This window comes from Carettochelys insculpta, chromosome 9 (genome assembly GCF_033958435.1).
Source record: "Carettochelys insculpta isolate YL-2023 chromosome 9, ASM3395843v1, whole genome shotgun sequence".
NCBI classification, from domain to species: Eukaryota; Metazoa; Chordata; order Testudines; family Carettochelyidae; genus Carettochelys; species Carettochelys insculpta.
In genome coordinates this window covers 16,997,594-17,021,795 of record NC_134145.1, presented here as the reverse complement: position 1 = coordinate 17,021,795, position 24,202 = coordinate 16,997,594, and the positions used below count along the sequence as shown (strand labels likewise).

General features: G+C 42.1%; 1 protein-coding gene across 2 annotated transcripts in view; it reads left to right on the top strand.

Moving 5' to 3' along the window:
* Positions 1-24,202, top strand: part of KANK4 (KN motif and ankyrin repeat domains 4) — a 46,394-nt gene that overhangs the window by 20,312 nt on the left and 1,880 nt on the right. Inside the window, exons 2-9 of one of the 2 annotated variants that reach the window (XM_075003189.1) lie at positions 48-128; positions 4,079-6,136; positions 7,386-7,497; positions 9,905-10,135; positions 11,664-11,751; positions 14,370-14,589; positions 17,090-17,232; positions 17,990-18,190. In XM_075003189.1, the coding sequence (XP_074859290.1) occupies positions 113-128; positions 4,079-6,136; positions 7,386-7,497; positions 9,905-10,135; positions 11,664-11,751; positions 14,370-14,589; positions 17,090-17,232; positions 17,990-18,190 (3,069 nt within the window). In that variant the 5' untranslated portion in view covers positions 48-112. Of the gene's footprint in view, positions 1-47; positions 129-4,078; positions 6,137-7,385; positions 7,498-9,904; positions 10,136-11,663; positions 11,752-14,369; positions 14,590-14,698; positions 15,029-17,089; positions 17,233-17,989; positions 18,191-24,202 lie in introns of those variants that run through there. The other variant, XM_075003190.1, reaches the window with a different exon arrangement.

The following is a 24,202-nucleotide window of genomic DNA, read 5'->3' as shown; positions in this document are numbered from 1 at the left end:
GAAATAAACATTGTTGCTTTGTCTAAGTGTTCTTTTAAATTTTTTAGGTGCACTACATCTTATTGACTCATCGCGTGATGTCTAACTGACAGTCTGGACCACATTCTACATTATGGAGAAAGCAGATGGTATGCGGGTTGTGATTTTTACTTGAACGCTGTTGAATGGAACACTTGTCCTGTAAACAATATGAAGCCAAGGTATTTAATGTATACATTAAATAATTCATGCTCTTCTAACTTCATGGAGATGTGTCCAGAGAAGAGCAACAAGACTGATTTAAGGTCTAGAGAACATGAGCTATGCAGGAAAACTGAAAGAAATGGGCTTCTTTAGTTCAGAAAAGAGAAGACTTAAAGGGGACATGATAGTGGTTTTCAAGTACCTAAAAGAGGGTTAGGAGGAGGTTAAAAAATTGTTCTCCTTGGCCTCTGAGGATAGGACAAGGAGCAATGGGCTTAAACTGCAGGAAGGGAGGTTTAGATTAGGAAGTGTTACCTAATGTCCAACTGTCAGGAAGGTTAAACGCTGGAATACACTGCCAAGGGAGGTTGTAGAATCTCCATCACTGGAGATATTTAAGAGCAGGTTAGATAGACATCTGTCAGGGATAGTCTAGATGGTGTTTGGTTCTGCCATGAGTGCAGGGGACTGAACTAGATGACCTCTTGAGGTCCCTTCCAGTTCTAGTGTTCTATGAGTCTATGTTTTCCATCAATGGAAATATGCAAGTTTTGTGCATAGTTCAAGACGCACATCAGGCTCATCTTGGTATGACTTGTGATTATAATTCTGTTGTTCACAGTGGAGTTTCAAAGCATGGGGCTTTCAGATAAGATCTTAAAGACTAAAGCCTTTTGCCTTTTTATGGATACTAACAATTCCCTTCTGCTTTTCAAAAGAGATGTAGGGCTTTGCGTTGGTGTCACTTTACACTAAATTTTCCTTCCTAATTCAACTAATTTCAGTGTGCTGGCCTGCTTCCCGGAGGTGGCTGTATTCCAGCTATACTGTTTGTAAAGGCTTGGGGAACCTTTGAAAGGGACTAGATCTATGCCCAGCTGGGCTGACAGCTCTGCAGGCCTGGGAAGAAGGTGTGGGAGGCCCCAGCTCCACTCTCCAGAAGGGGTAGAGACTTGGTTGGAAGGGACGGGATCAAGCAGCCCTTAGTGCACCCCCCCGGCTGTCAGAATTCATATGGACCAGCAGAGTGACGTTCCTCTGGTGTTTCAAAGGGTCTGGAGCTCCTGGATGCTGCTGTTGAGGCAGCAGAGGCAGACAGGATCTCCAGGCCCTTTTGAAATGCTGGGCAACTATGCAGTAGCCTTCTCTTGACCCACCCATCCCTCGTTGGTGGGCCCTTTATGCCAAAGTCTCACCAGCCCCTGCACGACTGCCTCATGAGTGTAGTGGCAAAGGGAAGAATGCTCAAACGTTTTCAGTCTTGGGTAACTACAGTGGGGCCCTGATACCAATATTTAAACCAGTGGCCTGATTTTCAGAGGTTCTTAGCGGTCCTAGCTCACCATGATTTCATGGGTTCACATTTGAAAAAGCCGCTTTATTTTATTTCCTGAATTTGGATTTAGATGCTTAATTTTAGACATCCTAGTTTGACCTTTTGGGCCCATGAATTTTGCAGCTGTGGATTTATTATTAGTTCTGCCCATTCTATGAACTTGCCGTGTACCTTTATATAGGACATAATGCTAGAAGAAATAACCAGAATGAAGGGAAGTGGTGCATCATCAGTACAGGTTGAACCTCTCTAATCTAACATCCTCGGGAACTAGTGCTGGACAAGAGAATTGGATAGACCATGGGAGGTCAATATTGTCTAGCAGCATTACCCACACTTCCACTGCTTATGGGGCTTTCTAAAAAAATGTAGGCGAGAATTATAGCTAAGTAACAGCACAGAACATGGAGACTGGTGGCTGGAAACAAACTTGATAGGACCACAGGAAATTTGGCTGCACCCACGATAAGTGGCCGTCCAGCTAACTGAAATCATGCCGGTTTACGGATCTTGCAGGATGAGGGAGTTACAAATTAGAGAGGTTCAACCTGTACAAGAAATTTTAAATTGCTGTAGCGTTCTTTAGGGAAACACACAAAATTAGTTACATTTTGTACAGACACATCAGGAAGGTAAAACCATGAAATGACCTACAACCATAAAAATATGAGCATGTCTGATCTGAATCTGAGCCTGAGGTGAAAGATGTCTGTCATTAGGAGAAAGAATTAAAAAGTCTTGTTTTAGCATCCACATTCACTGTAAGGTTCTGTATTGACTGCTGTCACTTTGATTATTTGATTAATATGGACATCCAAAATCATCACTCCCTTTTGACAATCTCAGCCCTGCCTTTGTTTTTAAAGGACCACTGTGGTGACCATATATAGGACCACCCAATATCTCTTTGCCTGACTTGCAAAAACTCCCAAATGTAACTGTCCTGAATAGTTTCCACTGTCTGGTATCGAGCTGGATTTCTTATACATTAGAATTGGGATTTCTTATACATCAGGCAGCTTTATAATACTTGGACACATTTGTAGCTCAGCCTACCAGACCTTCAATTTACATAATTGCCAATTAAAATCATGATTTAGTAAATTCCAGTACAACAATTACATGCGTCAGCTCTAGAACATAGGATTTTACTTTTGCATATGTTGCTCTGTGGCTATGTTACTAATCAGACTCGACATTAGCATTAGAAATGACAAACTGCAGATCATTCCTTCTCCCTTTCCCTGGTAGACACAAGCTAACTGCATAATGATTTAGGAAGGCAGCCTCACTGCATGTCAGCATTTTGTGCATACTGATGAGGGCCCCGATTCTCAGATGTGCTGCAGCTGCCTTTGCTGTGTTACCAGAACAAAACAACTCTAGAGGCAGCTTAACATGCCACAGGAGGATCATTGCAGTGTGTGGGGGGGTTGGGTCATGTTACAGTGCAGTGAAGGGCAACCAAGAATAGGGAGTGGGCTGCATGAGTGGCCCTCCTTCGTTTCAGTGGGCTGCAGCAACCCACAGCTCACTGGGGTTCTGCCTGCAGACCCCTGCCTGCTCCCCTCCCCCCGTACCTCTGATGCAGTGGGGCACTTGAGCCACACACTTCTTACTCCTTTCAGACCATCCCAGCACTTTCTGAGCACCATGAATCACCTGATTTGTATGCCATCCTCGCTGCTCCCCCTCCCTCCCAGAACCTGAAGAGCCCTGAACAGCTGATTTGCATGTGGGGAAGGGGGGCAATCCAGGGGGTCCACAGGCCACAGGTGGAGCCCAGAAAGGTGCATGCTAGTCTGAGGCTGTCCACCACTGTTCCGGTGGCAAAGGGCTTGGTGGCTTCAATGCCAAGCTAGCCCTTTCTGACCATCACAGCACTGTGAAGAGGAAGGAGTCTTCCCCATGTCCCAGTGATCACTGACAGCTGTGCTTGGCTCTTGTGGGCTATTGGTAATTGCTAAAAATTAGAACAGCCTCCAGACTGATCTAACTTACCTCAGGGGACAGGATTAGTGCACTGTCAGCCCTCCCTGACCACACACACAGTCAAGGCCCACCGACAGGGTGTGGGCAAAGGAGTCAGTTGCCTACAGGCCTGGTGTTTTAAAGGATCCTGGCTCTGGCCACCTCTGTTGCCAAAGTAGGAACGGCAGCAGCCGGAGCTCCAGGGCCCTTTGAATTGCTGTGGCAGCGCTGCTCCAGCTGCATGTGGCAGAGGTGGGGGGGCAGTGCCGCGGTCTGAGCAGTATTGAGAGCTAACTGCCCTTGGCCACGCCCCTTCTACTCTTAGCTATGGCCTGTTCTGAGTTGCAGAGCTGAGGCCCCCCTGCCACCTTGCCCCAGGGCCTACAGCAGCTCAGGGCACCGCTGCACTCAACGCTGCCTTGTCAGCCACAGCCAAGGCTTTGGTGTGACGTGTGGAAGATGAATGGAAGAGGTGTAAAGCTGAGGCAAAATAAACTGTTGCTGACCACCATTTTTTCTGCTGCAAACAGGATGAGAGCTTTTTTAGAAAAAACGTTCTTTAAAATTAAATGTCTCTTTTCATTTCAGCTGGCGATCAGCCCTCAAAACCAGCTGAGGATAAGGCTCAAACCAGAAGTCTCCCTTATTCTGTTGAAACACCTTATGGCTTCCATTTAGACCTGGACTTTCTGAAATACGTGGATGACATTGAAAAAGGAAACACCATTAAAAGAGTTCACATTCACAGGAAGGCCAAGCAGCCGAAGTTCAGCACGCTGCCTCGGAATTTCAGCCTGCCTGAGAATGGATGTCCCCATGCTGCCTCTCCCAGTAAGAACTGGACTGCAACCTGTTCGTTTGCACAAAGGAAGGCATCGCTAGTAGAAGAAACCACCTGTCTCATCACCTCTTACAACGCACCACAATCTTTAACTACAGAGGAGTCAAGTTACAGAAAAAAGGCCTTTTTAGCTGAGACAATCAGACAAGCAGAGGTCATCCACCATGAAGAAGAGCCTGGCAGCTGTAGAGGGAGGCCACAGCTGCTCAGGGCTTCCAGCATGCCAGCCAAACTTCCACCAAGTAAAAGTCCAGAAGAGGAAAGCCAGTACTCCAAGCCTTCTCGTCCCTCGGTATTTTCTGAGCCTCCTGATGGAAAGAGATTCACAGAAATGCCCTTTAACCCACCAAAGGAGTCACTGGATTCACACTGTTCTGATAGTATGACATTAAGTTTCCCCAGAGAGCCAAGGAATATGCAAGAGCAAATCAAAGCAGTATTCCAGAAAAATGGACAGCCTCAGGGACAACAGGTGAAAGCCAACCCTCAGCTGGATCACCAACCAGCCGAGCTTCCTATGGAGAGAATGAAAATCCAATCTCCATGTCAAAGCCAGCATGAGCTGCTCCTGGTGACAGAGCGCGGAGGAGAGGAATGCTATGCACCAGAGACAAATATATGCCCTGAACTATTCAAGGATGAATCAATTTCATCAAATGCTCCCAAACTTATACATGAAAATGAAAACCGGGAAGAAATAGAATTAAACATAAGTGAAATCATGCCAAGTGTGCCAGAGAAAGCTGAAGTTAGCAGCATATGGACTAGAGCCAATGAAGAAAACTTGAATCTTGGACCTTGGTGTTGCGATGCAGGAGAACCCAGCAGAATCACATCATTGAAACAACAGATCGCTGTTCTGCAGGAGCAACTAAATAGCAAAATAGAGGAACTTGAACAGATGGGAGTAGTGCTGAAGCAGCAGGATAGTGAGATCAAGGCAAAGGAGAAAAGCATTAAAATGTTGTCAAGCTCCAAAGCTCAGTTGGAAGGGAAACTTTGTCAGGAGAACACCGAAGAAGCTAAACCATCCAAGCAGGATGGAAACGTCCTGCAATACCATGATGCTTCAGTGAACACTGAACTCATGCCAGCAAACGCTTTTAAGGAGGCCTGTGACAAAGGCATCAATGTTAATATTCCAGTCGCTACACAATCTGTAGGGTGTGGTGCCTCTGGAGTGGACATGAACTTGCAGATTAAGGAGTTAAGAAGAATCCCTCTTCATAGCGATCAAGAGTTGTCAGATGTTCATGCTGGTGTCAGAGAGAAAGGGGCTGCATCTCCTGTCAAACAGAAAGGAAGAGGAACAGACACTGAGCCTCCTGTCTTTACACCATGCTTCACTGAGCTGAAGATAGATGAGCCGATCAATGATGACTGTCAAAATCAAAGAAACAACTGTGACAGACAGTCTGGGGTGGCTAGCTCTCCAGTTGGAGAAAGCTGTTCAAGAACAGGAAGAATTGACTCAAATGGGAATAAACCAGGTGTAAATAAACCACTTTTAGCTGAGGATATAAAGCAAGATCAGGCCAAGGAGGAAAACCATACAGAACAACAGAATTCCTCTGTAGATGACCCCATAAGCCAATATGTAAAAAAAATCCAGGAGCTTTTGCAAGAGCAGTGGATGTGTTTGGAGCATGGATATCCAGAGTTAGCAAGTGCTATTAAGCAGCCTGCATCAAAGCTTAGTTCCATCCAGAATCAGATAGTCAATTCCTTAAACTTGCTGTTATCTGCCTATTCTACCCAAGCACCAGCAGATAAGGAGAATTCAAACACGCAGTATCAACAGTTGGGTAAATAACATCAGTACAGATCTAAAAGCATTTGGGCTGATTCTGCACTCGCTTATACCAGCATCATCAGGAGTAACTGCTGAAGTCAGTAGTGTTACATCAATGTAGAGCAAGTGTCAGTGAAATCAAAAACAGGCTCTTTGTGTGTCCTTAAGTAAAGAGGAGTGGGGTAACCTAGACAGGATGGTGTAAGACTTGAAGTTTTACACTCAATCTGAACTATTCAAAGTTCCCTGATGCTAGTGAGAGGGACTGGTTTAGCAAGAAAAGTTGCTCATCACTTTTCTTAACTGGATGTTATGTTTGTGCACTTCATTGGTGATCGCAGGTCAGAGCCTGCTCTGGTGCAAATCAGCATTAACGTTAATGGAGCTAAGCCAGTTTGCACCAGGATCTGGACTATGGCCTTGAAAAAGACCTGTGTCCTTTAAGATAAATAGCTAATGAATACTCCTTGTGAAATTAGACTATTCCATTCTTTTTTGAAGGCTGACCATCATTTGCATTAAGTCTCCTCTATACTGCCAGGTTAGGGGGTCTTAGTGTAACTGAATCCAAGCCCTATATTTTCAAGCAATATAACATGCGAGGATGTGAATTTTGGTGCAGCAATTCATTGCTATAGTATTATATGAGGCTGACACTAACAGTGTTACCCAGGTCACTGTGCATGAAATTCAGTGACATTAGCATTCAAAGTGCAAAAAGACCTAGTTAAGGGGTTTATAGAACATTATTAGACCAGTAAAGCATACCTGTATTAGGATAACATGTGGATACTTATCAATCATTTATAGGTGTTTTAGATCTGTCCTTATTTTAATGGTTGCAGCCCAGTGTTAGACCATATATACCTGTCTCTGCGGTTCTGTAATACATATATATAAATTCCTTCAGAAGGCGAGCCCAGCATGGATACAAAATTAGTATCTACATCTGCAAAAAGTTTCCTCAGATAGCCATATCCAGCACTGTGGATGCAGACATCCATGAATATCTGCAAACTTACAGAATACTAGAGTAAAAAAAATCATATCCACATTAGTATCCACAAGGCAAATATCCATGGATGCATAGGGTTCTATTCATAGGCTAAAAGGAAACATAAACATAACATGCCTAGATAAGTGTGACATAATTGTACTTATATTTTGTGGTTTGTTCCAGGCATACAATAAAGTTGAGACTGCTAATCGACGATTATGGCAACATAGATACTGTCTTAATCTGTGATTTTGTATTTTGCTAGAAATCTCTCCAACCACAAGTCTTAAATCAATCATGAAAAAGAAAGATTATGGTTTCCATGCAGGAAGTAATGGGACCAAAAAGAATCTTCAGTTTGCTGGGGTAAATGGTGGGTAAGCATCAGTTAAGCTGATAAAACTGTCTTTTCACCAACAATATTATCCTCATCTGTCTCTCTTAGGAAATACAATTTCCCCCTCAAATCTTTAATTAAAAGTTCATTTGCAATGTCACCTTATTATCCCTTCTTCAATCTACTATTGATAACTTGGCAGTAAAATCTGATGGGAAATACTGGGACGTCAGTATTTAACAGCAATAACGACTGGTACTGGACTGACATCCTTGAAGACTGACATCCTCTGCACACAAATCATCTAGGGCTTGATCCAAAACCTCAAAGTCAGTGTGAGCCTTCCCATTATTTTCATTGGGCCTAGAGCAAGTCTGTGTTGCACAGGCAGCTACATTGCAAGTTGTCACCCCCTGCCTGCAAAAGTGCCTTAGTATTGGCCTAGAAGAAGTTCTAGCTGAGCCTGTTCTGTCCTTGGTCTCTGTATCACTACAACCAAAAAAAAGTGCCAGTTAGTGCTATGATCAGAGTGGAGACTATGTGGACACTTGTTCACTGAGACTTGAACAGAACCCAGTACATTTAATTTATTTTCATTATGATCAACTTGGAAACTCAGAGTCTGATCCAATTCCTGTTCAAGCAAATGGGAGTTCTTCAGCAGATTGCAGTGAGAGGTGGAAGTGGCTCTCCACTAACAGATGAGTGAGGTGTTGACAGGAAGGATACTGTTGAGGCATTTGCCTGGGTTCTTGGGGATCCAGGTTTAATTCCCTGCACTGTCATAGGTTTCCCTTGTGACCTGGGGCATGTCACTTAAGCGCTCTGAGCCTCAGTTCTGCAACTGTAAAGTGTGGACAGTAGTTTCCTACCAGTCTGAGGCATTCTGATACTACATTGGGGGTGTGTGGAGTGTGTAAGTAATAGAAATTTGAATATGGATTTTTTTCAGTTACATCTAATCTAATTTGCACTGAGCAAAATCCATGACCATCAAAAGAGTAATGCATTGGTGAACTTGGCTGAGTTTCTTGTGGACCTCTCGAGCAGAGGGGCCAAGGAGTAAATGAAGATAACATGGCATTTTACCACAGAAATGGCCTTTCTGGGCAAGGTCTGAGGCACATTGTTGGGGCAGCATAATGAATTCTGACCCCTTTGCCACCTGTTCCACTGATCAGTCGACATCTGTTTCCAGTGTCGACCCTCTGGAAGCTTCCAGGAGCACTTAAAAGGAAAGTATAAGTAAGCACTCCTTTCTGAGTGAATAAAATTGATGTAGGGTTATATTTGGGCTTGGTGTAGAAGGGGTGTATATTTTGTATGTATGCAAATTGCCACCTTACCAGGATAAAGTGAAGCTCACTTACGGCGAAAAGTTGTTGCTTAATCAGACAATCGTCAAAAGCCATGCTCAAATGAGGTAAACCATGAAGTTATATATTTGATACATGAAGATGTATGATTATGAACCCTTATCTAATAGCTGTGTTATCTCAAGAAACTTGTAAGTGCAAAACAGAATGCAACTATGAAGAAAATGTTCTTTTGAGACATGCTGAAGTCTATCAACTTTTCTTAATACTGCTTCAAGCTTTCTATGTCAAACAGTTGAAACAATCAGACAATTTGTCCAAATGAGCTGTAAATGGAATATTATAATTTGAAGTGTCCCATGCATTAATAATGTGATTGTGGGACAAGTTTTCAAAAACAGCATCTTAAACTGCACCTACAAAATGTGCATATGTGGACCTCTGTTGGTTCCTGTGTATAAACCAAGGAGTTCTAATTCACATCTTACCCATGAGAAGGTGCCTATTTGTGTGAGAGTGATAGCTGAGTAATTGTTTTAAAAAATGGATCACCGAAGGAACAGGTACAGAATACCAATTGATACGATTTGGTCGAAGAATTCTTCCACTGATTTTTATTTCTGATTAAACATTTATATTTTCTCCTCAATTGGCATGGCGTTATGCATGTGAAATGATCCCTGGGTTTCCCTCTCGGCCCATATAAGTGCTGTTGTTTACTGCAGAAGTCAGTGCAGGTCAGTGTCTGAGATTCTGATAGCCTTGCTACCTATTTAACGTGTAGTCATTAAAATCCATGGGGCTACTTGTGGAGGAAGGTGGCACTCTACATAAGCAAAGATACCAGAATCTGAGCATCACTCTGTGAAACATGTTGGGATCCTTTGCAGTAAAAGGCACCAAGTCCCTATGTAGTAGGTTTGAACCTCAAAGTCTGGGACTGGATCTAGGGTTTTGGCTTGGTACTAACCTCTTACACTGACACATTTTTACTGTGCCTAACATGCATGTTTCTAAGGGCCTCATCCAAGGGCCATTGAAGTCAGTGAGTGTCTTCAATGGGTATTGGCACAGGCCTGATAGTTGCAATGGGGGAAGGAAAAGTGAATAACATCTGCTGTCCTCAATTAGTTATGAAACGACATCAAGTGAGGACACAAGCTGTGATGACAGCTCATCGGAAGGAAATTCTGACAGCGAGATGGAGAGGAGGTATGACACTTTAGAGTCCAGACAGGTGAATCCTGCCAGTGAAAACAAACATGCCTCAGTGGAAGTCTCCCAGTGCACTAGACATGAAGACAATGAGCCACAGGAACTGGAACAAATAACAGTGGCTAGCACTCAACCCAAGACTGACAGGTAATCAGATAAACAGGCTTATGCACCATAATGGTAATGTCGAATAGGGAACAAAGGCAAATTGTGACTTTTTTTATTTATTTTTTTTTGGTTCCAAATTTCAGTGGATGACTGCAGCCATTTTGATAGCAAACTTATGAATACAATTTTGAAAGAAAGAAAGAAAAAGAAATATTAAGGGCTTCTCTACACTTGCCCCCAACTTCGAAGGGGGCATGTTAATCAGGGTGATGGGAGATTGCTAATGAGGTGCTGCGTATTCACCACAGCACTTCATTGGTAATCTCCCGTTGCCCTGATTGACATGCCCCCTTCAAAGCTGGGGACATATGTAAACCCAGCCTTAGTCTATCATTGTGATTGATTCCAAGTCACACGGTACTTGTGTGGCTCAGTTTTCATAAGGTTGCAGATACAGGAGGATAGTATTGCTGGACTCATGTGTTTGCTTTAACTTCTCATTTCATTAAAAGTTTTAGAGAGATCTGTGCTTTTCACAGAGAAATAACTCAAAATAAAATTACAGGTTGAACCTCTCCAGTCCAGTATCATCTCATCTGGCAGCATCTGTAATCTGCCATGATTTTAGTCAGCCAGATGACCACTTATCATTGGTGTGGCCAAGTTGCCTGTGATCCCATAAAGTTTATTTATAGTCACCAGTCCTGGCTCTCCTTGTTCTGTGCTGTTATTTTGCTCTTATTTACGTCTAAATCTCTTCTAAGAGCCCAATAAGAAGTGGAAGCGTTGGTAATGCTGCAAGACAATATTGATCTCCTTAGGTCTGGAAAATTCTCTCCTTTGGCACTGCTCAGTCCCAAAGGTGCTGGGCTGGAGAAGTTCAGCATGTAGAAAAACTGGACTTTAAGTCCTTACATTTTCTTTGCAAAAAATATGGCACATTTGCCATATATGCCAATTTTCAAACTGTATGCCTACACAACAGAATATTCATATTGTGAAAATCAATGTAGCAGCAGGATTTTCTGTACCATATGCTGCTTTTTGTATTTAATAAGGGGTATTGAACTGGATCTATCCTCTCATCATCACACGTCACATACTGGTTTTGGGCCAGATGCAACATCAGCTGAAGTCAATGGAAAAACTTCCATTGACCCATGTGGGCACTTGATCAGGCTTTAAACGGCTACATATTTTCTTCATGTAGTATAGAATCCCAAGTTTCTTATCTTCTATTTTGTCCTAACAAACATTCAGTTTCTATAATGGATCTTCTGGAAGGTCCAGGGAAAAAATTGCCTTTGGATGAATTTTTGTTGAAGAGGTGATTTGTAAATAAAAAAAATACGTGATTGCCTATGCAAAGTTTACAGGCTATAGCTCTGGTCCTGTACACATATGTATATGCTTAACTTTATGCCCACAATCCTATCAAAGTTAATGAACAACATGAATAATTGTTTGCCACACTAGGGCCTAAAGATACACACTACAAATTATCTTTCCAGGTTAGAGTGCACTAGTTGTCTCTTAACATGGATTTATAAGTGTTTTTCCTTTTTAGATGCAAACCCTCAGAAGATTTTCTTGATGGCTGCCTGCTGTTGAGCAAACACCTTTCAGAAATAAGGACCACCAATGACCAATATTTGGTACCGGTCTTTTCACTTGAATTCAAAATGCAAACCCCCAGTACCATTTAGAGTTTAGACCATCCACACAATGCTTTGCAGAGTTATTGTAGCAAGCCACAGGCAGCTTTATAAGGAGAGGTGGGTCAAGGTAATGGCTGTTGTCTAGTTTTGATTTTGAAAGTCAAAACCACCCGAACGTGGATTCATGGCCTGTAGAAAAAGGGAGAAATCTTTCTACACTTCCTCAGTTCCAACTGAGCCCAACAAAAACTGACATAAAAATTCCTTTCCCCCTTTAAATGCTTGTTCCCTGTTTCAACTGCAAGGGGAATAAAATAATACAAATCTCATCCTGCATACTAAACACAATGGATCACGCAGCAAAGTAGTCTTCACCGTTGTCACAATACATATAGGAACCACACTTCTCCAGCCCATGTCCTCTTCTGGTCACAGAAAGACGAGTTGTAATAGGCTTCCAGGGTTCTCCCCCCACACCTTGCTTTATCAAGCAGATCTCCATGCAAAAGAATTTTGTACTAGCTTTAACAAGCAGAGCTTTGGAGGTAGGGAAAATTTTGCCAACCCTCTTTTCCTCTTTATGTAGCCAAGCAGCTGAGAGTATGACAAAGGCAGGGTACTAGATCTCCAGGCAGGGGTGAAGTGTGAAGACACAAGTATCGCTACAAAAATGCGACTACACAGTCTGTAAACAGGGTCTCAGAGAGACTCAGCAAATTGACTGATTATGGGTGGACCAGGAGAATGACAATGATGCTTCATTGACTTTTGCTTATTAGGAATTTTTAAAGCGTAGACAGGTGAAAGTTCTACAGGAATGTCAGTGCCTATTGGAAACACTGAGTGCTGAATCCTTGCATACAAAAGCTGAATCTCTGAGAGGAGACACACAGAACACTAGAACTAGAAGGGGACCTTGAGAGATCAAGGCCAGTCCCCTGCCCACAGACCAAGCACAACTTGTATCATCCCTGTTAGCTCTAATGTGTTCTTAAATATCTCCAGTGATGGAGATTCTACAACCACCCTAGGCAATGTATTCCAGTGTTTAACTACTCTGACAGTTAAGAAATTTTTCCTCATGTTCATCCTACCTTGCTGCAATTTAAACCCATTGCTTCTTGTCCTATCATCAAAGCCTAAGGAGAATAATTGTCCTCCCTCCTCCTTGTAACACCCTTTTAGGTGCTTGAACACTGCTATCATGTCACTTCTCAGCCTTCTTTTTTCCAAACTGAACAAACCCAGTTCTTTAAATCTTCTCTCATGGATCGTATTTTCTAGACCTTTTATCATTTTAGTTGCTTTTTTCTGGACACTCTCCAATTTCTCCACATCTTTCCTGAAATATGCCTCCCAGAACCGGACACAGTATTCCAACTGAGGCCTAATCACCGCAGAATAGAGCAGTAGATGTAGCATGTAGTACTAAAGAATTTCTTCCTGTGCTTGTGAAAGCTGGCTGCTAGTTGTTTGTTCTATACATGTATAGTTGAAGCCAGTATTTTGCTCCATCCTATTATTCTTCATAGGTCAGTGAACCTTCCCCTTGCTGCCCTATGCCAGTTACCATCACTGTTTCCTCTAATCTTTTCCATTTGTGTGCAGAATAAATTTTTGTGCACCAAGACGTGTGAATGTGCACCACCAGTAAAACCAAAACCTAGCTGTGAGCACAGCTAATCAGCAAGGCAGCATTCGAAACTCTTGTGAGTGGCTGCACAAGCACACGGCTTACAGGGAACACTGGCTATCGCCACACTGCAGGTAGCAGCTTTAGGGAAAAGCAGCCTCCACAAAGCCCATCCCACACTGGTGGGCACACAGCGGCTGGGGAATGTGCAGAACCTTGACACAGCCCCTGCCTCCCAAGCCAACCGTGAGGGACAGCACAGATGCACCAAATGAAGGGCACATATACTGTGATAGGTATGGGGCTGGTGCACAGTACATCCTACCCTGGAAACAGTGGGATTCAGGAGTAACAGTAATCACAGTTTACTTCCTAGGTTGCTCTTCGGCCAGTACCCTTATGCACTTTCCCCAGCATGAGGTAAATAGAGAAACTACTGTTTTACATGGATTTCTAGCGTATTTAGGATAAATATTGTTTTCTTATTATTGCTGAAGATAGGAAAACACAAATTGGTTAAATATTTTAATATGGATGATGGTGAAGATGTATTTTCTAGTTAGAAACAGAATGTAGAAGATGAGCTCAGATATTTTTATCCACTAATATGCCAATAAATTCAAACACTGCTTGAACTGAAGTCTAGTGACAACTTGCCCACAAGAAAAATTTTCCATGTGTTATAGAACCCACATTACGGTATTCATATAGAGAACTAATCAATTTAATTCCCTTTAAGATTGGCATTTAGCAAACAAACTAAAAAAACCAGTTACAAAGTACATCTATTTTTAAAGGTGTTTTTTGGTATTCTCTTTGCTAAAACAAACAACCCTTTGTGTTGCCAAGAAATGCACAATTTTCTTTACCATCCAGAAAGTAGAAAGAACCAGGGACCAAACCTATGGTAAGGCAACAGGCATCATGGCAGGTAAGTTGAAAAAAGGGTCCCAAAAGTGACTTTGCAATGTTGGTATTTTAGAGACACGCCTTGAACGCTGTCCATCAAGAGTGGTTCCGAGTTGCAAGCAGGAAATCCTCCAGCCCAGAGGTTGTTGCAGCTTATCTCAAAGAATTCAAAACAGTTCATCCCCAGTTACTGAAGATGATCATAAACTTGGCCGATGGAAATGGGAATACAGCTCTTCATTATAGTGTTTCCCATTCCAACTTTCTCATTGTGAACCTTCTACTAGACACAGGTGGGAACTGATGTTTTCCTGCTTTTTTTTTTTTTCCCCTCCTTGGGTGGGAGGGAATGGTTGGTGCTTGCTAATTATTTCATATCATTACATTTAATGTCTTTTTCAGATTTAAATAGCTGCTTACCATTTTAGGGCCCAATCCTGGGAAGCTTACTCCCTAGCACGTGGCTAATCCACCAACTTTGAAGTCGGGGTGGTCTTACCATTGGCTTCAGTAGAGGTTGGATCGGCCCCTTACGTGCCTGAAGATGCAGATGGACATCAGCGGGATTTCAATAGGAATTATGTGCCTAGGTGCTTTGGAAAATCCCACTGGGTGCCTCGCTTTGGGCACTTAAACTCGCATAAATATTGGGCTCCAGGGGTAAAATCAGAGCCTTAGATTGTAATAATGGCATCTAGCTTAGAAGCTAGAAATGCATGCTGAACTTTTGAACTTTTAGCTCATACTGCAAAAAATTAAACTTCCAGCTGAGATTTTATCAGATAAAATAGAGGCACTTTTCAGACAGAATAATGAAGCTTTTTTTTGCCTTTCTTGGCTGGCGAGACAATCTGTTATATGTGAGGAAAATGGCATATTATCATACACATCTATAAACCAATTGTTTAACAGACTTCTAAGCAACCTCAGAATATCGAAGGAAGTTTGTTCTAGTCTCTTAGCAAATACCCCAAGGCGACTAAGCTCCAAGGGGGATACTTAAATGTTTAGGCACAGTAAACAAGAAAGCTGAGAGTATAATAGCACACACTGGAACACTAAGAGTGGTGTATTTCTTAATAGAATTAGCTTTTTTGCTGTGTATAAAATGAATGGAGACTTGTTAAGTGAATAAAATTAAAATAGTACCAATTGCATGCTGCCTCTGTATTAAGAACAATTATTGATGCACATTTACCGTGAATGTTCATTCACATTTTGAAACAAATCAATTTTGAATGTGTTCATGCCCCAGGCTGCCACAGTACATGACCAGAAGAGCAAGGCTGAAAAATCGGGACTGGGGCAAGAGGGGAGATAAGGTCTATGTGGGGGTTGGTAATAGGGTCTTACATAAGTTAAAGCCCCTAACGTTGGGACATCTGGTCTCCCTATGCCAAAGCAACATGAAGGAGCTAGTGTAGCTCAGAATCAGCCCAAAACTGCTTAGTTTGCAGATGAAAGATTTTCCCAATTGCTGTCACTTCAGCCTGAAACATCCTATGAGAAACAACCTGCGTTCTTTCAGGTGAGCATTTAATTACTAACCATATAGGTTCATAGCTGGCAAGTTTCTGGAGGTTGCGCAAACAGAAGGTCAGAATCCAGCCTGTTCCATAGCTATATTTGCTCTATAATGCTGACATTAGTAAAACTTGGGTATAGGAGCAACCGAAGAAGATCAAATTTAGGCTGCACTTTGGGTAGAATTCACTCCTCTGCTGCACCATTTAGGCCCTATTCTGAGAACTTAAATACATCTGAAACTGGTCCTCTGTACAGGGGCGAATGTCACCCATACAAAGCAATGATAGCATAACAGAGTGCCATTTTGTGATGATCATAAGCCAACCTAAAATGCTCAGAAAGAAAATTCCAAGTAGCTTTGAGAAATACATAACATCCAAGGACTCTACTTACAGCCAGCTCTCTCAATCTTGAACTCATTTGGGCCTAGATCCTCTAAGGTAATTTGGGGCTTAACTCCCATTGAAATCAATGGGAGCAGGAGTAGTTCCTAAGTCATCTCAGGCCCTATATCCATTTTCAGTGGAGGCAGTAGAAAAGTTCCCATTAATTTCACTGAGGAAAAAAAAATCGATCTCCAAGTTGCCATATTTTCCTTTTCTATTTTTCTGCTTTTCTTTCATGTCTCCTACATCTATTGCTGGTCACATTTTCTATAATTGCAATACAGTAATTAAATTCATTTTCTATTCAGCTTGTCTCCTTCAACTTCACTTGTTTCACTTCTTTGGAATACTCCTACTCAGTTATAGCTTCTTTTCCAGTGTTTCTCTTACTACTCTTTTCTCTGTCCTTTCAGTTTCTCTACTTTTTTGGATTCCTTCTCTCTTTCCTTTCTTCTCTCCCTTTTTTTCTGACCAGCTGATCATCTCTAGCACTTTTTCTGTGATCTGCACAGTTTCCACAGCTGTTCCGTAGTGTGCTGTTTGCCTGACTTCCATGCAATTGAAATTGATTGCCATTGAACTCAGAGCAAAAATGAGCATCTCAGGTCTTCAGCACCGACCACTGGCTTTCCTCTATCTTCAACTTTCTAGGTCTCACTTTCAGATCTCAACAGTAATATGAGAACAGTTTAAAAAAAAAAAAAGCTTAAAAGAGTAGGTCCTATGACAATGCAACTAGCCATAAATAACAACCTGAAGATTTCCTCAAAGGTCTGCGTTATCTGGCTGTAAATAGTGTATTGTATTTTGGCTAAGTGAGTTAACCCTGCATTATCTGTAGATTTTCCATGACCTTCTTTCCTTCCACCCTCATGTTTAGGTGTTTGTGATGTGGACTATCAAAATAAAGCTGGGTATACTGCAGTGATGATCACACCACTGGCATCAGCCGAGAGTGATGAAGACATGGAGGTGGTCTTAAAGCTGTTGAAAGAAGGGAATGTAAACATACGGGCCAGTCAGGTACATAACCATCAACAGTCCCTCTTTGTACAAGTGAACCAGAGACCTGAAAAGATAATGGAGCAAATAATTAAGCAATCAGTTTGTAAACAGCTAGAAGGTAATAGAGTGATAAGTAACCATCAGTGCCCCAGGCCCCATTCTGACTCCTGCACTGCCCCCATTCCCATCTCCTGGCAGTAATCCCTCTAAGATGACCACATGGACAGCCATCCAAGAGAGATTCAGATGCTGCTCAGCTGATTATCAGAGTGCCCACAGTCAACAGCAAGTGTTTCAGCTGGTGGTGCACATTCACATATGCCTTTGTTTGTACACATAACAAAATATTAGCAGGAACGTTGCCCCTGAACCTCTCCTCACTCCCAGTCCTGATCCTGCACCACCCCTGCTCCCCACAGCCCCTGCCATGAATGTAGCGGTCAGAAAGGCATTGTGGGTTACATACGGGACACCTCTGGAGGCTAATAAATTCGATTTTAAGATGTGGCGCTTCCACACTGGCCTATAATTGAGCTTCTGAATTCAAGCTTGACACTATACCCATCAGGTAGCTGCCATTTTGTAATCTCGAGATCAGTGCACTCAGAATCAAGCTAATGGTCTTTACAGTGAAGACAGTGACATGGTAAAATCGAGCTAACTGCCTTAAATTCGAATTTATCTCATAGTGTAGACGCAGACTTAGATTGCATAAATAAGTCACATTTCATTGGTGGGTATGTTGCTATGTTGATCTGTCTTGCAATATCTCTAGGGAGGCCAGACAGCCTTAATGTTAGGTGTCAGCCATGACAGGGGAGATATGGTGAGAGCCTTACTGTCGTGCAAGGCTGACATCAACCTGCAGGATGATGATGGAACATCTGCGCTGATGGTTGCTTGTCAGCATGGTAACGCTGAGATCGTGAAGCTTCTTCTGGCTCATCCTGGCTGTAACACTACATTAACAGACATGGTAAGAGAAAAAGGGGGTTACAATATCTACCATAAGAAAATGCATGATCAGACAGTCACTGCAAGGAGGAAGTTAGTGGATATTTAAATTAAATATATGGCCTTCTTGCCTTGGAACAGGAGCAAAAACTAGATACCTCCAGGAAACCAAAGACTCTCCTGTATCATAGCTGTTAATGAGTGGGCTTTGGCTCTGTGCATTGACTCCTCTCACAAATAGAGGGGACTGGATCAGTTTAAGGATTTGGAGCATGAGGAACTCATATTTTAACTCATTTATCAATTCCAAACCAAGCTGCACAACTGCATTCTTAGGCGTGCAATAAAACCTGCTGTAGCAGACAAACTCCTGCCTTCACAGACCACCTCCAATGTGGACCCAAATGTAGTAACTACAAGTATAACCCAGCATCTGTAGGAGGCCAGTTGCATTAAGCAAAACAATATTTTTGCAATATATTGAGTAGTCACTTAAGACTGAGGTCACTATACAATGTGGTGAACATGCAAGTACATCATTACTGAATTATAGTGGCATGTGATGCTGGAGTTTTGATGTATTAAAAAGCACGAGAGAGAGAGAGAGAGAGAGAGATTCCAAAATAGGTCTTGATCTCTTTAAAATATCATAAAGTGTAACACCTAGATTGCCCTCATGGAGCTCCAGCTCTTGCCTATTTTGTACATGTTCAGTAATGCCCAGATACAGCCCTCTGCTTGTGTCACTGTGGGTTACAGACAAGAAGCAGGTTACAGATGACATTACATGCCTCTTTGACATTGACCAGATAATTAGGGGTGAAAATAAGGAGGAAGATCCACTCTGGTTTAGAGCTTTATTCCAGCATTATGATGTGCTGCTCAAACCACAGGAAAATATTATGTTAATAGACCACAGCTTCAAAGTAAACAGATAGTTTTATATAAAAACTTGGCACATAATCAAACATTGTCCAGTAATCAACTTGACAGGACCACTGAAAGCAATTGCACCTATCAGAGTTAACTAATTGAGTGTACCCACCATTCCACTACAGGGGGGGTCACAACTGAAAAAAATTACTTTCTTTGTCAGAATGCTGATCTGCCATTTGTAACAGCCAAGGAGAGCATCTCCCTTTTATAAGGTTCCAGTCCCCACACCACCCAGGTCTCCTTAGTGGTTACCAGGTGATCCATTGCTTGGCTTCCAACTTACCTAGCTAAACTACTTCTTCAGGCAGCAGCTAGGTCACTGCCTTTGGGTGCACATATTTGAAGGGGACACCATCTAAGGTAATGACCCTGTGTTGTTCCACTGTGTTAACATTTGGCTTGGTGAAAGAATTTTTGTGACACCAGCCTAGAGGTCTCAGCAGAAGACGGAGGGAAAAATAAAGTGTTGCCAAACAAAATGGCAAGTTTGTAATCTGATAATCTAAACAGACACACATTAGTCCCTCACAATCTTCCATGAAACACCACAGCCAGGGATTCCTGTGTTGCACCATTTCTCCTCTCCATGCATGGGACTGTTATGCCTCATGGGAGGTACAGGCCATTCAAGTAGACAAGCCAACAGAGGAGAACTGGAGCTTGAATCGCGTGAACTACAACTCCCATAAGGCACGAGAGCAACATTTTCAAGAAAAATATTTCAGTTCTTGGCCACGATATTTTGGCGTTTAAATGTCTGCCCAAAATGAACACGTCCCATGCAAACACGCTCTCTACTTTTTGATCATCTCTAATATGTAGGCATAATGGCCTGATACTCTGTGGCCCTGAGTACTCACAGTTCCTATTGATGTCAGTGCATGAGTGTTCAGTATCTCTGGGATAATCTCCTCAGCTCCAGTGGAAAGAACCTTGCCATCCTGACTATGTCAAAGAATCACAGGGGGGAAATATTTAGACACAGCACACCAAGACACAAAGAATAAATATAGAATAACTCACACCTTGGTTTTAAGAGGTGACCTATTCAGCTTTAGGTTTTGAACCAACATCATGCATTGCTGGTGCAGAGTGGTTACATTTCTAACACGCTAATATGCACCTGCAGGCAAGTTAGAAGTACAAATACACAGATTTCTCATGTGGGTACAAAAATGTAGCTAAAAATTTTGCAGGTGAATTGAACCCAGAAAAGAGAGGCCAATCTTGTTGAAAAAATTTGCTCAAGATGTGTTAAGACCTGTCAATAATATATATGGTGAAACCATGGGTCAACTTAAGTCAATGGGAGTTTTTCCATTAATCCTTTGAATAGACTAGCACAGGGGTCAGCAACCTAAACAGCAAGAAGGGCCATTTTTTTCCAGTTTGGTAAAAAACTTAATAATTCAAGAGCATGTGAATACGAGACAGTCCTTAATAAATAACGTCAAACCATACATTTTGTAACCCCTATTTTAAGAACAGTGCACCCACAGTGATTTGTAATGTGATACATGTTTACTGAAGGATGTTCACAAACTTTTTACATACTCTATTTTCTCACACTGTACATGTGTATTGGTACCATTCTCTTCCTGACTTTCACTCTCAGACCTTCTCTCTCGCTGGAGGACACTACAGGGAGTTATTCAGCACTTCAGGATCACCTATCATTTGCCATTTAGATATGAGTTATTCATTTTTGGGCTTTCAGACTTTCGTCATTTATTGAAAATCATCAGGAGGTTTGTTTTTTTAACTTTGCAATTATATAGTGTTGGTAGCCACAAAGAAGTCCTTAAAGAGCTGCATACAGCTCCGGAGCCTCAGGTTGCAGACCCCTGGGCTAGCATGCAGCATGCCATTTACTGTGAAATGTCCAGGCAGCAGTTGCCAAGACATGAAATGATTCTGCTGTTAGAAAACACATCAGGGCCCAGTTCTGCTGTTTGGGTACACAGATTTAAATGACTGCGAGTTGCACCGGTGTATCTGAAAAGCAGATGTGATCTTGTCAAGAGAGAGCCTCTTATCACAAGAGCCTCTTAGGATCTTGTGAGCCTTGTCAGCAAAGCTTTATCAACAATATATATCGAATTTTCCAAGTCCTCCCTTTTCGCCCTCTGAATTGATCATCTGGCTGCAAGGAAAACCACTGCTTTGGCAAAGATCACTTTGGCATATATTAAAATCTCATGTCCACCTTGGGAGTATAGCCTTCAAAAGCAGCACAATAGGCGAATCACTGTATTATTTAGTTAAGGAAGACTTGAAGACCCCATTGAGTGAATAACAGGAAGTTAATTCCAGAACAGAAATTATTTGTAGCTTATCCACATCATAGTCTCATTTGGGCACTTTGAAATGTGAAAACCGGAGAGGAAATTTTCTTATAAATAAAGAAGCCCTTTTGAGGAAATCACTTAGCTTTCTCCATGTCTGTGGTATTGGGAAGATTACAGATTCGTATCTGCTTTCCACCCCCCTCTGCTTAATGAGATTAATTATACACCAGATTGTGCAAATGAAGGATAAAGAGGTGCTGCACTATAATGTTATTTAAAACAAAAAGCAGTCAAGTAGCACTTTAAAGACTAGCAAAATGGTTTATTAGGTGAGCTTTCGTGGGACAGCTCACCTAATAAACCATTTTGCTAGTCTTTAAAGTGCTACTTGACTGCTTTTTGTTTTGATAGTGTATAGACTAGCACGGCTTCCTGTTTGTTACTATAATGTTATTTGAAGGTTTTAATCTGAATAGGGACAGCTGATGCAAAATTAGTCACCTATTGAAGCCTCCTTCCTCACTGACCCTCAAATCAGCCCAAGTCCGTCACAGGTGCTTGCTATCATATTTCCCATGTGAACCACCAAAGAAGCATTGTGTATAAATTTACTGACAAGTAGCTTTGTGAACAAGGACTGAATAATGTCATTTACAGAAACACAATTAAATGTTTAATAGCCAGACAAGTAGAAAACTGGCAGGACACCACACTGCCAACTAACTGATGAAGTTTCTGAGGAAGTACAGTATATATAATGGCTGGAAGTGGGGAGTTTCTCAGCAGTTGTTAAAAGTGGTTTGGTTTGTGTGTAAGGGGCTGGACCATGCACTGTCTCTTCAGCAACCACTCTTGATTATTCAGGATGAATTTCACAGCCGTCTTTACCAGAGAGCAGCATTGTTAGAAGATGATGCCAAATGAGGGTGAAAGAGCACGGGCAGGCCTAGCTATCTGAGACTAATACAGTAGCCAACCTATGTATTCAATCGGTGTCTTCACAGTCAGCGGCAATATAGTGGTTCACATACATTCACTCAAATGGAGAAAAATGCCAGCATACTCTCAAATAATAAACAGCAATTTATCTTAGTTCATACATTATTTAATGGGGACCTGTCACTGCTGACAGCTCCCAAAATTGAGCAAGACATGATAGATTAATTACAATAACTAGATCTAGTAAGCTGGTAAGGATTGTTTTATGCTGACAAGTCAGGACAGGGAGCCCAGTGTCATGACCATAAGCTGAACACCAAATGTAGTATATTTTGTTTAAATTAAACATTCATAATTAGATATTGTTATAATCTTTCCTCACAACTTCCATTCATTTTGACCATCAGTTATTGAGATAAAGCACCTGTTCTGGAAACCATACTAGCATCTCCACCATACAACCACTATTTCAAAATAATTTTGCAATAGCAGTTATTTTGAAATTGGTAACCCTCAGGCTGTGGCTACACTACCCCCCCCTTTTGGAAGGGGCATGTAAATTATGGCTGTTTGAAAATGCAAATGCACTGGCCCATCGAAAGTGCTGAGTTCAAAATAAAAATAGCCATGTATTTGGGGTTCCTTCGAAAGGGTACCCCAGCCCCAATTTCTAAAGCACCCTTCTTCCCAATTTTTTTTCAAAATTGGGACACCTTTTCGAAGGAACCCCAGCTACACGGACATTTTTATTTCAAAATCAGCGCCTTTGACAGGCCAGGTGGCCACCATTGTACAAGTGAGGTGCTGAATATTCATACCAGTGCCTCATTTGCATTTTCCAACAACCATAATTTGCATGCCCCTTCCAAAAAGGAGGGGTAGTATAGCCACAACCTGACTGTGTGAGGAATAGTGCCTATTTTGAAATAGGTGCTGTTAAGACAGGGAATAGAGCCTATTTTGAAATAAGCCATAATGTGTCCAATGGCACTATTTCCAAATAGGCTTCCTGTGCATAGATGATATAGTTTGAATAGCTAAGTACTATTCCAAACTACATTTTTGCGTGTAGCAGCGTTATTTCTAAATAGCTATTTCGGAATAGTTTATTTAAAATAGGGCTGCTGTGTAGACATACCATAAGATGGGCAGCCTGCTATATACAGTGCTCAGAGACTACGTACACATGACCTCCTTACAGTTGGTGCTCTTCTTAGGAAGACAGACCAAAGGGGGCAGCATCTGGCATTTGAATACTGTTTTCACCTTCCCCAGAAGCAGTAGGGATGACACTGGGCAGAGGGGTCAGGGTTTGGAGGTGGCACTGAGCAGTCTCTCTGTCAGGTGCTTGACACGCTGGTTCTTCCTTACACGCTCAGGGACTTACGGATTACCATATTTGGGATGAGGAAAGAATCTTGCCCAGGTCAGATCTGAGAGTCACAGTGCTTATTTTTTTGCCCTCTTTTGCTACATGTGGATGTGGGTCGCCTGCTGGGATCATTTGAGTATATCTCATTGAATCATTTCTCTCTCATTGCTGGGGTCTTGCACACTTTTCCCCCTCACAGTTCCTCTGGCTTTCCGCCTGTGGCACATACTAGTCTGATGTCCTGTGGGCTGTAATATTTTGGGCTCATTTTAGTTGTTGGGTTTCGTGTGTAAATGCTGGATGGCATTGATGGCCTGTGATATACAAGAGGCCAACCTAGATGATCCTTCTGACCTTGAACTATGTGATCCTATAAATGATTCAGGCTGTTTTGACGTTATGGGCAATCTTATCACTGTAATGCATGCAACCCCTTTTCCCATTAATAGACCTAGGAGGTGCAGTTCTCCACATTCAGCACTGAAATTAACCTTTAGCT